This window comes from Halichoerus grypus, chromosome X (assembly GCF_964656455.1).
Source record: "Halichoerus grypus chromosome X, mHalGry1.hap1.1, whole genome shotgun sequence".
In the NCBI taxonomy this organism is placed as follows: domain Eukaryota; kingdom Metazoa; phylum Chordata; class Mammalia; order Carnivora; family Phocidae; genus Halichoerus; species Halichoerus grypus.
Window position 1 is genome coordinate 90282278 of NC_135727.1, and position 15053 is coordinate 90297330.

The 15053-nt window shown below is 58.2% G+C and overlaps 2 protein-coding genes across 3 annotated transcripts; one reads left to right on the forward strand and one right to left on the reverse strand.

Moving 5' to 3' along the window:
* The first annotated feature begins 1045 nt into the window (after positions 1–1045).
* Positions 1046–10141, forward strand: PRICKLE3 (prickle planar cell polarity protein 3). Of its 2 annotated transcripts, none has more exons than XM_036082414.2 (9): positions 1046–1178; positions 2370–2455; positions 3299–3482; positions 5445–5558; positions 5901–6038; positions 7227–7451; positions 7568–7754; positions 8559–8858; positions 9423–10141. In XM_036082414.2, exons 1-9 carry the CDS (start codon positions 1137–1139, stop codon positions 10007–10009), a joined length of 1863 nt encoding a protein of 620 aa, XP_035938307.1. In that variant the 5' UTR covers positions 1046–1136; the 3' UTR covers positions 10010–10141. The 2 variants fall into 2 exon arrangements, with proteins under 2 accessions (XP_035938307.1, XP_035938308.1); XM_036082415.2 differs by having other exon boundaries at positions 7248–7451.
* A 110-nt stretch (positions 10142–10251) lies between these two features.
* PLP2 (proteolipid protein 2) lies at positions 10252–13157 on the reverse strand. The gene is made up of 5 exons (XM_036082416.2): positions 12922–13157; positions 11672–11824; positions 11480–11575; positions 10848–10938; positions 10252–10661 (listed from the first exon to the last, which is right to left on the reverse strand). Exons 1-5 carry the CDS (start codon positions 13015–13017, stop codon positions 10639–10641), a joined length of 459 nt encoding a protein of 152 aa, XP_035938309.1. The 5' UTR covers positions 13018–13157; the 3' UTR covers positions 10252–10638.
* Between the last annotated feature and the right edge of the window lie 1896 nt (positions 13158–15053).

Consider the following 15053-nt stretch of genomic DNA (forward strand, 5'->3'; position numbering starts at 1 on the left):
GAACTGGGAGACCCGCTGGGCGGCAAGGCCAGGAGGCGGAGCACGGGGATGACTCGTTACCTCATTCATTCATTCCCTTTAACCCCTCCCTGGCTCCTCCCTGGGGCAGGGAGGGGCGGGAAGTGACTGGGACGTGCGTAATGGAACTGGGTACGGAGGAGGTACCCTGTGCCCACGCCGAAAGGCCGGTTGCTGCTGCCGCCACCTAGCCTAATTAGAAACCCCCGCCCGGCGCCCGAGTTCTGACGGCGGGCCGGGGACCCCTCCTCCCAGCCCTGAGGCACAGCGAAGCCTGACATGCGAAGGAGAGACTCCCAGCTATGGGACTGAGCTCAGGGAAAGGCATATCTAACTGGAGAGAGAAAAATAGGAGCCAGGAAAGGAAGGCTTTAAGATCTATTTCTCAGGACTTAGGGGGACAGGACAGCTGGGCCTGTAAGGAAAGGGAGGGAGCGGGGAGTGGGGCCTCGGAACCTGGCCAGTGACTTTAACCTCTTCCCGCCACAAGTCTCAAATAGTCCTGGCTCTGATAGGGTTTGGGAGTGGGGGCTGTGGGGGTGTTTAAGAGCTAGCTCTCTGATGGTGGCGAGGGAGCACCAGCTGGGACTGCGATGGGCTTGGAGATCATTCTTGCAGCATTCATCCGGGGAAAGAGACCCTCGGAACATCACCAGTGGGGCGGGGGGCGGGCAAGAGGTGGCTTTAACCCCTCCTCCAAATAAACGTCCAAGAGAAACGGACACGAAACGCCAACACAAATACCCTAGCGCACCACTTCCAAGTCCCCCCTCCTCCACTACAGAGCCCTCAAGCCCTGGAATAGTCCGTGAGAGGCCATGTGTTACCCTGGGGCTCTGGCGGCCGAGGCTTCCGAGGCCTGGCTCCGGCCCAGGGCAGGAAGGCTGGGGAGCTCTCCCGTGTGGCGCTCCTGGGCTGCCTGCCCCTCACCTCTAGGCAGGGGGCGCCTTGGCCCGGGAGTGAGTGCAGGGCCAGGGGCGGGCCGTGCGGGGCGCGCTCCTCCCACGCCGGTGTCAGATTTACGGAACAGAGCTCCCAGGCCGGACGCGCGGTGGCCTGACGGCCGCGAGGATTCCATCGGCCTGACCCTGCCCGGCTTGACCCTGCCCGGGCGCGCCATGTTCGCGCGTGGGTCCCGGAGGCGCCGCTCCGGGCGCGCGGTGAGCGAGGCTCGGGGCAGCGGTGGGAGTCAGGGGTAAACTGAGGCCCAGGAGAGGGGGCAGGGGATTGGGATAACGAGGAGGCGCTCCACCGAGGGTCTGGGAATCCCCATCCCCAGATTCCCAGAACGGAGGGGCTGGGGCTGCTGGAAGCGTGCGGATTGAGGAAGGTGGCACCTGCTCCCTAATCACCTCTCTGCACACTTCTATCAGCACCCCAGGGACCTGGTGGTCTCCCCTCTCGTGTGAATTCTGGGAGGGGATTCTGAGGGCCAAAAGACTGGATCCTGGGGTCCTGGACTGAGCGAGGACATCCTGAGCTTCGGAGGGAAGGGGGAAGGGACTTTCCCTGTACCTTGGCAGAAGGCGATCTTAGGGGTGAGGTCCCACACTCCTGGGGTGCCTGAATATTAAGGGTCCAGGGATTGGGATGTGGGGGAAGAGGGCTTCCAGGCTTCTACTTGAGCCAGGAGCTTTCTGAGTTCCTAGATAGCAGGGTTGCTCTACCTCTGGAAGGGGTCTTTAAGTGGGGTCTGGGTTTGGTGGTCCAGAGGAGTGAAAACCCTAGGATATGAAGGGTAAAGGCCAAGGCTTCTTGCGGTGGGGGTTATTGAATGGATCAGGGGCCTCCTGAGATCCTGAAGGAGGGTCTCCAGTTCCTTGGGTATGAAAGGGGGAAGCCAGGGTTTGGGGGAGGGGCTGTTGAGATTCAGAAAAGAGGGGCAGGGTTCATGTGGGGATCCCAGGTAAGGACGGGGCCTCAGACTCCTACCCTGTGGAACTGGACGCTGCTGGCCTCCTGGGTGGAGAAGGGGCCAAGATGAGGCCTGGGAGGAGACACCGAGATTAGGGACTCTGTGCTCCGGTGGGGAGAGTATTCTGAGTTCTGGGGGAGGTGTTTGAGGCCTGAAGGAGTCAGAGGCAGGTGGGAGGTATCCAAGGCTGGGTGAGGGGGAAGGGAATTCCCTGAAAAGGGGGTATATAGGGAGGTGGCCTCAGCTGCCCCGCCTCTACCTCAGTTGTGTCCTCCTCCCCCGCACTGCCGGCGCTGTCCCAGCCTGCCCAGCGCTGCCCTGGTGGGACAGGCCCCAGCGTGCGGTCGCGGGCCTTGGAGTGGAGAGGTGGGCGTTGACTTCTCTCTCCCCGCCCCCGCGCCTCGCCTGGTCCCGCGTCCGCCCCCACCCTCTTCAGCCTCCAGAGGCGGAGGACCCAGACCGCGGCCAGCCCTGCAACTCCTGCAGGGAGCAGTGCCCCGGCTTCCTACTGCATGGATGGAGGTAGGTGACCATCCCAGGGCCTCGCCTTTGTCAGGGCCCCGCCCTCAGGGGAAACCCCTAGAAGCTCCGGCCACACCCCTAGGCTTGAGCCCTGTCCGCCGGAGCAGCTCAGTTGGGGGAGGAGCCTCACGCTCAGATTCAGGGCCCCGCCCCCTGACTCGTTCCCAATTGTCCTGTTCCCAGGAAAGCTCCACCCGCCACATAGCCCCGCCCCCAGAAGTGTTGTCGCATGCCACTGAGTCCCATCCCTAGGGAAATCCTCAGTCCCAGGCGCTGAGCATTGTCCCCTGACATCCAGCGCCTCTCAGGCTCAGAACTCCTCTCCCGGACCCAGTGTCCTATCCTCCCACTGGAGCCCTGTACCCCAAACATCTCATAAAATACCACCAGGCGGCACACTCAGGCCCTACCCACAGGCTCAGAGCCCCCACCCGGCACAAGTTCACAGCCTCCGCACAAGCTAGAGCCCGCCTCTAGGGAAAGTTCCCCCACAACCTCCAAAGCCAGTCCTAAGGAGAAACCCCTAAATTTATAACTCCAATCTCAGACTCAGAGCCCCGCCCCTATTCAGGCCCACTGCCAGGAAAGTCTGGAGTCCCAGAGATAAAAGTCGGAGGATGGCCTGCAGACCCCACAGCCCCGCCCCCAGCTCACAGCCTCGCCCTCCACTCCTGTCTTACCCACAGCAGTCCCTCCCCCGGGGCCCACAGCCTTGTCCTGGCTCGGGAGTCCTTGGGTGGTGCTAATCTGCCTGTCCCTGCCCCTTAGTTGGACGTCCTTGGGCTGCCCAGGACTCCAAGTGAGCTACCCCTTAATCATTGACCCCCATCCCGGCCCCCTCAGAAAGATCTGTCAGCACTGCAAATGCCCAAGGGAGGAGCACGCTGTGCACACGGTGCCTGTGGACCTGGAGCGCATCATGTGTCGGCTAATCTCAGACTTCCAGCGCCACTCCATCTCCGATGATGACTCAGGCTGTGCCTCGGAGGAGTATGCCTGGGTGCCCCCTGGTCTCAAGCCAGAGCAGGTGACCGGAGGCTGCCACCCACTCTTGTTCTCCAGGAGATGCGCGCGCACACACACAGGCACACACATACACACACTCAGGTAGAAACCTATTTCTGGGACAACACTAGACTGCGTGCATCCTTCTGACCCCTCTGCAATCTCATGGTGGTCAGCCCCCCTCCCCAGTTCTTGGGGAATACTGAATGACCACTGAGTGGGCTGGTCGGGGCCTATTCACCCCACTCCTATTCTACCGCTTAACTCAGGTCTCATCCCAGCACTTCATTTGCCACATCCCCATTTACTGATTCGCTCAACAAATAATTATTGAGCACCTGCTGCATGTCAGACCCTGTTCTGGGCACTGAGGCCACAGCAGTGGACAAAACACAAACAAAATACATCTGCCCACGTGGAGGTTAGATTCCTAGAATGAGCACCAGCCAGTAAACAAACCTGGAAAAATATGTCAGATGGTGTAAGGGCTATGGAATTAAAAAAAAAAAAAAAAAGCAGGGAAGGAGTAGAGGAAGAGAAATGTTAGAATTGTAAATAGGGTGCCCAGGTCAGCCTCTGTGAAAATGACATTTGGGTTTCCTGAAGGAGGTAAAGAAGTGCCACGCAGATATCCATGGTTAGAGCTATCCAGGCAAAAGGGATAGCCGATGCAAAGGCCCTGAGGCAGGAGTGTGCTTGGCCCATGTGGGGAACAGTGAGACCAGTGCAGCTGGAGCAGAGTGAGTGACTGGGAGAGGGGGTGGAAGTGAGGCCAGGGGTAGGGAGGGGGGCATGGAGAAGACTTTGACCTCTACTCTGAATGAAGGAGAAGCCACAAAAGGGTTGTGAGCAGAGAAGGGATGTGGTTTGTTTGAGGATTTAACAGGCTCCCTCTGGCTGCTGTGAGGAAAATAGGCTGTAGGGGCAAGGGCGGAAGCAGGGGGACTGTGAGGGGGAGGCTAGTGCAGTGGTCCAGTGACTGATGACAATGGTGGCACAAGTAGTGAGTGGTGGTCAGATTCCGGATATGTTTTGAAAGCAGAGCTAAGAGGATTTGCTTGTGGGTTGTGTGAGAGAGAGGAGTCAAAGATGACCTCAGGGAGGGATGGATTAACTGATAGCGGACAGGCCAAGGCAGGAGCAAGTTGAAGAGTAAGAGCGTAAGTTTGGTTTTGGCCATCTGGAGTTCTGAGATGCCTGTTAGAGATCTGAGTGCAGTGGCCATGCCGCCTGGCACTCAAGGGAGGTGTCACAGGGCTGGAGGTATGGATTTGTGAGGCATTAGCCACAAAGTGGTATTTATAGCCATGAGGTTGGATGTGATTCCCAAGGGAGTGAATGTAGAGAGAGGCAAGAGAACCAAGGATGAGCCTGAGGGTCCTCCCGCATTTGGGGGTCAGCTAGTTGAAGAAGACCCAAAAGGGAGACAGAGAAGGAACAGCCAATAAGGTAGGAGGAAACTGAGGACAGTGTTCTGGAAGCCAAGGGAACAAAGCGTCTCCAGGAGAAGGGAGTGATCGACTGTGTCCAGTGCTACTGATGGGTCCAGCTGATGAGGACTGAGACCTGAAAAATGATTTTAAAGGTGCAGACATCGTCAATGACCGTGACAGGAACAGCTTTGGAGGAGGGGCAGGGACGGAAGGGGCGGTGGGGAAGCTTGACTGCAGTCAGATCTGGAGACAATGGGAGAGGAAGTGGAGGGGGCGAGTGCCCACAGCTCTGTTGAGGAACTCTGCTGTAAAAGAAAGAACGGTGGACAGCAGCTGGAGAGAAACGTGGGGTCAAGGCCTGAAGGAACTCACGGCATGTTTGGGAGGTGATGGAAATGATCCAGCCTGTAGGAAGGGGAGGTGGAGAGTGTCAGTAGATGGTCCCTTACGATGACTTTAATATTGTCCGACAAGTAGGGGCCCACCATCCCACTGCATCTCAACTCACCCCTAGTCTCAATTGTTCTCTCCGGTCCCCCACGTCCTCCCAGGTATACCAATTTTTCAGCTGCCTCCCAGAGGACAAGGTTCCCTACGTCAACAGTCCTGGGGAAAAATACAGGATCAAGCAGCTGCTGCACCAGCTACCCCCACACGACAGTGAGGTGAGGAGTGAGAAGACAGGAATGGCAGGCCAGGTAGTTGGGGGGGTGGGGGCACAGCCGGGGCAAATGCTAGGCAGCTGGAAAGAAATGCACAGGTTCAGAGGAAGAAAGGGAAGCCGATCTGACATGAAAGATGTGGACAGGCAGGGACAGTTGGGCCATTACTCGGCCAAACCACAGCTGAGCCCTGAGCCCTGGGAGAGGAGGTAAGGGGTGGGAATTTCGGGCAGGAAGCACCCCCTTATACCAAGGCCTAGAAGTAAACTCTCTAAGTGTGGATGAATTCTGGAAGGGGAGGGGGCAGGCATGGTGGGAGGAGCCTGGAAGACCCTCCTACCCCAGGCACAGTACTGCACGGCACTGGAAGAGGAGGAGAAGAAAGAGCTCAGAGCCTTCAGCCAGCAGCGGAAGCGGGAGAATCTGGGCCGTGGCACCGTGCGCATCTTCCCTGTGACCATCACTGGGGCCATCTGTGAGGAGGTGAGCCAGGGAGTGCCCCGGTGAGTGAGAGCAGTGCCTTTGCTCTAGGCCCTGGGAAGATGAGGCCTGCCACTTAAGCCCTAGGGGTCTGTCTCTCGTGTCCCCTCTGGTGGATGGGGTCAGTTTCCTTACATCCCACTGTTAGGCAGGGACCACGCCTTAAGGCCTCCCTGGCCAGCAAGATCTGTCTATAGGGCCCCCTGGTGGACAGGGCCTGTTCCTCAGAGCTCACCGTCCAATGTGGTCGGTCTCTAAGGAGGCCCTAGTGGACCTTCTCTTCGTTCCCTCTTCACAGTGGATGTGAGGCGTGGGCTGTCTCTCTGGTCCTCTTGTGGTTGAGACGTGTCCTTAAGAACTGACCCACAGGGGTGCCTGGGTAGCTTTGTTGGTTAAGTGACTGCCTTCAGCTTGGGTCATGATCCTGGAGTCCCAGGATCGAGTCCCGCATCAGGCTCCCTGCTCAGCGGCGAGTCTGCTTCTCCCTCCGACCCTCCCCCCTCTCGTGCTATCTCTCTTTCATTCTCTCTCTCTCAAATAAATAAATAAGGGGCGCCTGGGTGGCTCAGTCGGTTAAGCGCCTGCCTTCGGCTCAGGTCATGATCCCAAGGTCCTGGGATCGAGCCCCGTGTCGGGCTCCCTGCTCCCAGGGAGGCCTGCTTCTCTGTCTCCCTCTGCCTGCCGCTCTGCCTGCTTGTTCTCCCTCTCTCTCTCTCTCTCTCTCTGTCAAATAAATAAATAAATAATCATTTAAAAATAAATAAATAAAATCTTTAAAAAATAAAAAGAACTGACCCACAGTGGCAGGGCCTGTCTGTAGGGCCCAGTGGTGGGTGGAATTTGTCTTCAAGGCCCCTCCGGGTAGGTGGAGCCCAACCCTAGATCCTACTGTTGGGGTCTAAGGTGAGGTTTGTCACTAAGGTTCCCCTACTGGGCCTGGCCTGTCTCTTTGATTTCCCCAGTGCCCTGAGGACACGACTTGCCTTTTAGGCCACCCATGATTAGAAGGGCCTGTCTCTGTGGTTTCCCACCCCCAGGAGTCCGGTCGGCCTCTAGAGGACCCTCCCGCGTAGGCAGGGCCCGCCTAAAAGTTGCCCCACAGGTGGAGCCAGTCACAAAGGTCAGCCAGGGGAAGGCCCACGTGCGACAGGCCTTGGCTGACCCCCGTCCATCTGACCATGTCGGCGGCAGCGTCTCTCTGTCATTTGGCAGTGCGGGAAGCAGATCGGAGGCGGGGACATCGCCGTATTCGCCAGCCGAGCAGGCCTGGGTGCCTGTTGGCACCCGCAGTGCTTCGTGTGCTCCACGTGCCGCGAGCTGCTGGTGGACCTCATCTACTTCTACCATGCTGGCAAAGTCTACTGTGGCCGCCACCACGCCGAACGCCTGCGCCCGCGCTGCCAAGCCTGCGACGAGGTTCGCGCCTCTCTGCCCCCTCCCCGGGGTGGGAGTGGAGGGTGAGCAGGGCCAGGGGCAGGCCCTTCTGATGGCCGAAGTGGCCCGTGTGTGTCCCCCCCTCCTCCCCCCTGCAGATCATCTTCTCCCCTGAGTGCACCGAGGCCGAGGGCCGGCACTGGCACATGGGTCACTTCTGCTGCTTCGAGTGCGAAGTCTCGCTGGGAGGGCAGCGCTACGTCATGCGTCAGAGCCGCCCCCACTGCTGTGCCTGCTACGAGGCCCGCCACGCGGAGTACTGTGACGGCTGTGGGGAGCACATTGGTGGGTGAACAGGCGACTGGACCGGAGGACAGATGGACGGCTGGGCCGGAGCGCCGCCGCACCAGGATCCTCCGTTATAGTCCATACTTGGAGTCGGGCGCCGGCAGCATAGCCCTCCACCCCTCTCCGCAAGTCCCTCACCAGTATCCCCCATCATGCTGGACTCTCTAAACCACCCCCTGCACGACCTAGGCACCACTGCGTATCTAGGCCCACTTCCAGGGTTCCCTCTAATTCCCAGCCCCCTGGGGCTACCCTCTTACTCCTTCAGCCAAGGCCCAACTCCCCCAGACTCTAAATAGACTCCTGCATCAGCCTAGGTAAGGTCCTACCTCCTAAGGCGCACCCTACCCTCTAAGACCCACTCCTTTCCCACCAAGGCCCCGCCCTACCTTCTAAGCCCTGCCCCTCACCCACCCACCCAGGCCTTTCCTTCCGTCCACCTTCTACACTCCATCCACCTGAAGCCACCTCTTAATGTCTAAGCCTGACCCACATCTTAGAGTCCAATGCCCACCCCCAATCTGGGAGGGGGCACCCTGGGAAAGAAAGAAAGGGAGAAGAGGAGACATCAGCCGGTTTCCAGGAGAGAAAGGATGAGGAACCTTAGGGTGAAGCCCAAACCTCGGTTTCCCTGCTTTCTCCAGAGAAGGGCCCCATTCTGGAGAGTTGGGAGGGAGGGCGTCTTGAGGTACCCTGCCTCAGATTCCCTGCCTCTTCCCAAGAAGGGCGCCATTCAGGACGGGCAGGGGATATGCCTGCCGGCTCTGCCTCAGTTTCCCCCCCTCTCTTCGGTCCCCGCAGGCCTGGACCAGGGTCAGATGGCTTATGAGGGCCAGCACTGGCACGCCTCAGACCGCTGCTTCTGCTGTAGTCGCTGCGGGCGAGCCCTGCTGGGCCGCCCCTTCCTGCCCCGCCGCGGCCTAATCTTCTGCTCGAGAGCCTGCAGCCTGGGGTCTGAGCCCACGGCTTCGGCGACCGGCCGCCGGAGCTGGAGCGCCGGCACGGTCTCCGCACCTCTCGCGGCATCCACGGCCTCTTTCTCCGCCACGGAGGAAGCGGCGGAGACCGCCACCAAAGGGACCAGCACGGAGCCGGAACCTGGTAAACTAACCCTCGAGCCACGCCCAGCCTCTCGGAGCCCCGCCCCATCTCAAGCCCCGCCCCTCCCCTTGACTCGCCCTGGCCCTTCACCTGCGGCATCCCTGGCCCCGCCCCCACCTCAGCCCCGGCTGCATCCCCCAAACCGTGCTAGGCCTAGTCTCCAGCCCACACTACACCCCCTCGTGAACCCTGGCTCCGCCCCCCTCTGTTACAAGGCCCGTCCCCTAGCCTCAGCTTGTTCCTTCTTGACCCAAGTTCTTCCTCCTTTCCTCCAAACCCCAGACCTTCCACCCTCCGCGCCCAGGCCCCGCCCCCACTCTATGGCTAACTTGGTCGGCTTTAGTCGATGTCACCCCCTCCTTCCATCAGAAGCCACGTTCCTATTCCCTCCACCCAGAGCCTGCCCCAGCCCTCACATTTCCCAAACTCCCCCCACCTCGCTGCCCCCCTCCGACCGCTGCTCCCACTTTCCCAGTCCTGATGGGGGGAAGTGGAGAGAAGGCCCTTCCACGGGCCTCCCCTCGGGGGCCAGATAACAGGGAGTTGCTCCATCTCTCTTTCCAGTTGCAGGCCCTGAGGAGCCCGCCCACTTTCTGAGAGGGGCGCCCCACCGCCACTCCATGCCAGAGCTGGGGCTCCGCGGCCCCCCAGAGCCGCCCCCGGGACTCCCCAGCCAGCCCGACCCAAGCCCGGAAGATAGTGCCTTTGGTCGCCAGAGCACCCCTCGCGTCAGCTTCCGTGACCCGCTGGTGTCTGACGGAGGCCCGCGGCGGACCCTGAGTGCACCCCCAGCCCAGCGTCGCAGGCCACGCAGTCCCCCACCCAGGGCCCCCACCCGTCGCCACCGCCGCCACCACCACCACCATCACCGCCACCACTCGGGCAGACATCGCCACCGCCAGTGTGACTTGGGATCGGGCTCGGACTCAGGATCTTGCTCCAGCTCATCTTCTAGCCCCAGTTCCGAGTCCTCAGAGGAGGATGGCTTCTTCCTAGGGGAACGCATCCCGCTGCCCCCACATCTGTGCAGGCCCGGGCCTGCTCAGGACAATGCAGCGGGAACCCCCAAATCCCCATCTCCACAGCTCCCCAGGAGCTCACGCCCAGGGATGCCCCGCCAGGCCAGAGACAAGAACTGCATTGTGGCTTGAAGGCAGTGTAGTCCTGGAGGGCTCCGTTCTCCGGTCAGTGTAGATGATCCCATCCCCCAACCGAAGTCATAAATCCCCTTCCTCCTTCATCCGTTTGTGTTAATGAAGTAATTTAATATTTGTCAGAAAACAGGCCTGGCTTCTTCACCTCCTTGCTCCAGCCGTCCCCCTCCCCAATTTTCCCCCTCCTGATGCTTGAGATTTATCCACATTTGACCAAAGGATTAATTTATTCATTATCATATGTTCTAACCATCTGTTTATTTATCCCTCCACAGAACCACCCCCCACACTGAGGAGTTTACTTGGTGTGGGTCACAACCTGGGGCCTAGAATCTGAAATCTGAGGTTCCCTCCTCCTCTCATTTTGTGGCTTAAGTGGGTGCATAGTCCGGGCAGAACAGGTGTCTCCTTTTGGGTACTGCAGAAGGAAGGGAGACAGAGGCACACCCATTAAAGATGGCCACACCCAGGAGGGACTGGCAGGTAGGAAGACAGATTCTCCCAATAAAGGCACTTGTACTTCAATAAGAGGCTGGGAGTTGGCTGGGAGTGTTGTAAGGGCAGGGAGGAGTTATTCCGAAGGAAGTGTTATTTGCAGGCTTTGGAGAGAAATGAAGGGAGTTCACCTACACCGGGCCATCTGCAGGGTCTGCAAGTGAGGAAAAGAGAGGAAAGCATTGGTAGGATCCATTTCCAGACAAGTAATACTGAAGCTTATGGTACTTATTGGCACTAAAGCCATCAGTACCAATAAGGGGGCCTTTGGGAGACCCCTTTCCTACTCTCCTCAGCACCCTCAGCAACAGTCCCCCCCACCCCCAACACACACACTTACCAGTAGGGGCTGCTGTATGTCTTTGCTGCCTCAAGGGGAAGGTGATGTAGGCATCATAGCCAAAGAGGCTTGTAGCAAGTAGGCCCAGTACCTGAGGGTGGGGGTGGGAGTGAGGGAGGTTGGATTACGTGGTCAGCCTACTCAGCCTCTTGTTTCCTTGTATCTACCACCTCCAATGACTGCCCCCATGCAGGGATGGTGACTAAAAACCCAGATCAGGAAGCCAGAGAGCCCCAGGGACAGGCCAGGAGACTGGAATCGACCCCACCCTCCCTCCTCCTAGAACCTCTCAACACAGGGTAACCACATGGTGGCCCCACATGTCAGTGGCACCATTCACACTGTACATTTGAGACAAAGTTCTAGCAGATGGTAGTCTCACGTGTTGACAAAGAGGCCGCCTCTTTGTGCTTTCCACAAAGGTCCCTGTGTTGCACAAGGCACGGCCTTTTACAGCAAATGATGATCTTGGGAGGAGAACCAGAGCCTGGGCCAGACTTTCCCGCAGGCTCTGAAGACAAGCGTGGCCTGCTACGGGCCACATACTTTCCTGCCAAAAGCAGAGGCAGAACTGGCCCCTGGATTCTCAAACCCCTCTGTCTTTGCCTTGGAGCTGCCTCTGTGGCTTTTACCCCTGCGATGATTTTGGAGTGGTTTCCTCCCTCAACAAGGACAACAATGGAGGTGATCAGGTAGAGGATGGCCGCTATGAGGGTTCGGAAGAAATCCTGTGAGGCGTGGGGAGAACAGAGGAAGTCAGCATCCAGAGTTACCAGGATCATCCCCACTGCCCAGGCCCCTTCCTAGCCTCGCCCCTTTCTCACACTCCAAGGCCAGTTGATGATCTGTATCTTGGTGTGCAGGTCGCACATGTAGATGACAAAGAAGATAGCAGCAAGGATCATCTCGACCACCGACAGGGAGGAGTATCCTGGTGTGGAGGCACTGAAGCAGATCAGAATCACCAGGCACAATATCTGGAAGGATGACAGGGGAAAGGGCCCCCCCCCCCCCGAATCAGCTCCCAGGCCTGAGGGGATTGGTTTAAATTGGAGGTCTCAAACACTCCGATGATGCCTATCAGTACTGGAAAGATGACAAATACTAATAGCTAAACGTTTACTGTGTGCTCATTGTGTCCCAAAAGCTGTTCTAGGGGCTGTACAAGTATTAATTTACTTAATCATCACGACAACCCAATGAGCTGGGTACTGTTATTAGTATCTTTATTTTACAGATGAGAAAAGTGAGGCACAGAGAGGCTAAGTGACTTGTCCAGGGGCACCTAGTAAGGGGTAGAGCTGGGTGCCTCCGCTTCCCTCCCCTTTCCCCTTCCAGCATAGGGGCGGGCTGCAGGGAGTGGTGCCGCCAGGTGTTTGGTGAGCACTGCTGCGGCCAGCTTCAGGGCCTCGACAGGGGCGGGACCTGCGGTTCCCTCGGCAACCCCTTTGGGAAGCGGTGAGAGTGACACCGGAGGGGCAGGGCTCTGTTAAAGGCGTCGCACCCCTTTTACAAGTGAATCAAAGGCGGCGCCCACTTTCAGGGGGATGGGAAACCCAGGCTCCCCGAGCGGCCCGAATAGCTTAGGGACCTCCTGCCCCACCACAGAAGGGCGAGGAAGAACTGGTAAAAGGGCGGACCGCCCAACCCCGTAGGACCAGGGCTCAGGGCCCCACCCCAGTAGGCCCCGCCCCTGGGCGCGCAGCCAGCCCGCCCGCCTGTGCCCAGGCCGCGCCACTCCCTGCCACGGGAGGCCCCCCGCCTCCTAGCCCCCTGGGATCCCTCCGAAGGAGCCCACTGATGTGTCCACGCAGTCTCCCTCCACAGGGCCCCCCATATGCGCTATGGGCCCCTCGCGTCACTCCGTAGCTCAAGCGGCTCCTGACCACCTTCTCCAAACCCCCCTGGCTCGCCCCGAGCCCCTGGTTTCGGGCCTCCACCACTAACCCACCCACCCGCGCCCCACTGCGGAGCGCCTCCAGGCCCGCGCCTGCCTCACCCGGGGCCTCTGGGCTCCGCGTGGTCCAGCCACTCCACCCTGCCTTTGCCCACCCGCCTGTCCCGGGACGCTCACAATCTCAGCAAACAGGAGAATTCCCTTTCGGGTGCGCGAAAAGCTGGTGCAGGCGGCCCAGCAGCCGGGGGCCGAGAGGCGCTCGGAATCCGCCATGGGGTGGGCCGGGGTCCCTAGGGGCGCGGAGTATCTACTCGCTTGCTCGCGGATTCCGAGACGCTGCACACCCTGCCGTCTTGCCCGCCGTCTGGCCGGGAAGGGGGCCCCCGGGGCGAAGGAGGGAGTGAATCACCTCGCGGAGCAGAAGCGGGCGGGGCCGGAGGGGGCCGGGCCAGGTGGCTGCCGCCCCGGAAGCCCCTTTGCCCCGCCCGCCAAGGATACTCCCCGCCGGGCGCGTAGCCCCCAGGGCACCCCACCTCCGGGGGCGCCAGCCTTTGAGGCTTGGCAGTTCGGGGTACCATGTGCGGTAACGGAGAGGTCTTTTGCGCTTTCGGAATAGGAATGCTTTCGGTGCTGCCTCAATTCAGAACCTCGGGGATCTGGTTTGGGGCAAGCACATGACTCAGTTTCCTTAGCTGTAAAAATGGCTGAGGCCGTGGTTAAACCCAGGTATGTTTCCAGAATTCTGAATATTTCGGATCTTAGAAAGTTGTGTATTTCTTAACACTCTCAGCGAGGTCTGAGGCAGCCCCGTTTTTAAAAAATTTTTTAAAAAATAGGGGCGCCTGGTGGCTCAGTCGTTGAGCGTCTGCCTTCGGCTCAGGTCGTGATCCCAGGGTCCTGGGATCGAGCCCCACATCGGGCTCCCTGCTCAGCGGGAAGCCTGCTTCTCCCTCTCCCACTCCCCCTGCTTGTGTTCCCTCTCTCGCTGTGTCTCTCTCTGTCAAATAAATAAATAAAATCTTTAAAAAAATTTTTTAAATAAACACCTTAATATTTATTCAAGAAAAAGGGTGGAAGTCGTTCACAATAAGTGGGATAAGCCAGAACTGAAAATTGTCCCTCATTAAGTCATGTTAGGTTTTGTAACCAAATGGTGCCCAACACGTGGGAAAGCTATTTCCAGAGCTTTGTGGACTTCAAATTTCGGATAAAGGATCATAGTGGGTAGAATAAACCTCTTAGCAGTGATCGAAATGAGACTGCACTAGCGCACAGGCTAAGAGAGAATAGGGCTTGGTGAGCATCAAGCTGCTCAGTAAATGGGGACAGACATTATTAACGGTGTCACAACCCAGGGGCTGACTCTCTGTTCTGCAATCCTAGGGAGGCCCTGGCCCCAAGCGCTGGGCCTGTTTCCTGGTTCTAAGGAAAGGGGCCACCAGCACCGCCCTAGATGAATGAAGATGGGAAGGAGCCCAGGTTTTTTTACTGCTGGAAGCTTGGCAAGATGAGAGGTAGGCTCTTGGGGTGCCGGTCTGGGGGACAAGGCTGATGACATTTGAAGTGTGTTATCCTAAGCGAACAATTTCCCCTGACTCAGCCTTGATTTCCGCACCTGAGACAGGCACCTGGTCACAGGAATCAGGATCTCCCTGGAGATAATGCTGAGGATCACACTCTCCAGACTGGACGTTGGTTTTACTCTCATCCCATTTGAGGGAAGAGTTGTGGCTGGAAGGCCAACACAGTTAAACCCAAGGGCCTGCCTGCACCACCACCCCCCTCAACCTGGGGCCCCTCAAAACCAAGGAAAGGGGCACCCTTCTATCAGTCCAGGTTGCTGAGAGTGGTTGGGTGGTGGAAGGAATGAAGCACACTTTTCCCAGCTTGTGCTTTCCAACTCTGTGAGGACATGTCTGAGTTTTTAGAACAAAACAAACTCTGCTCCACCTCGGGGCCTTTGCACTTGCTGCTCTCAGGGCTGTCAATGCCCTTCCCCAAGCTCTTCATACATTCCGCTTCTGGTCATTCAGGTCCCAGCTCAAATGTTGTCTTCAAAGAAACCAGCAGCCCACCATCATTACTTCCTCCAACGTAACCTCCTTTTGCTATCTTTATAACTCTGATCTCTCTCTGAAGTTACCTTTTATTTATTTTCTTTTCTTTCCTTTTCTTTTCTTTTCCAACATAGGTCTACACAAGGTTAGAAATCTTTTATGTTTTGTTTCACCAGCATCTCCCCAGTGCCTATCACAGTGCAAGGTAAACAATTGGGGCTCAATTATTACTTGTCAAATGCAGATGAGATT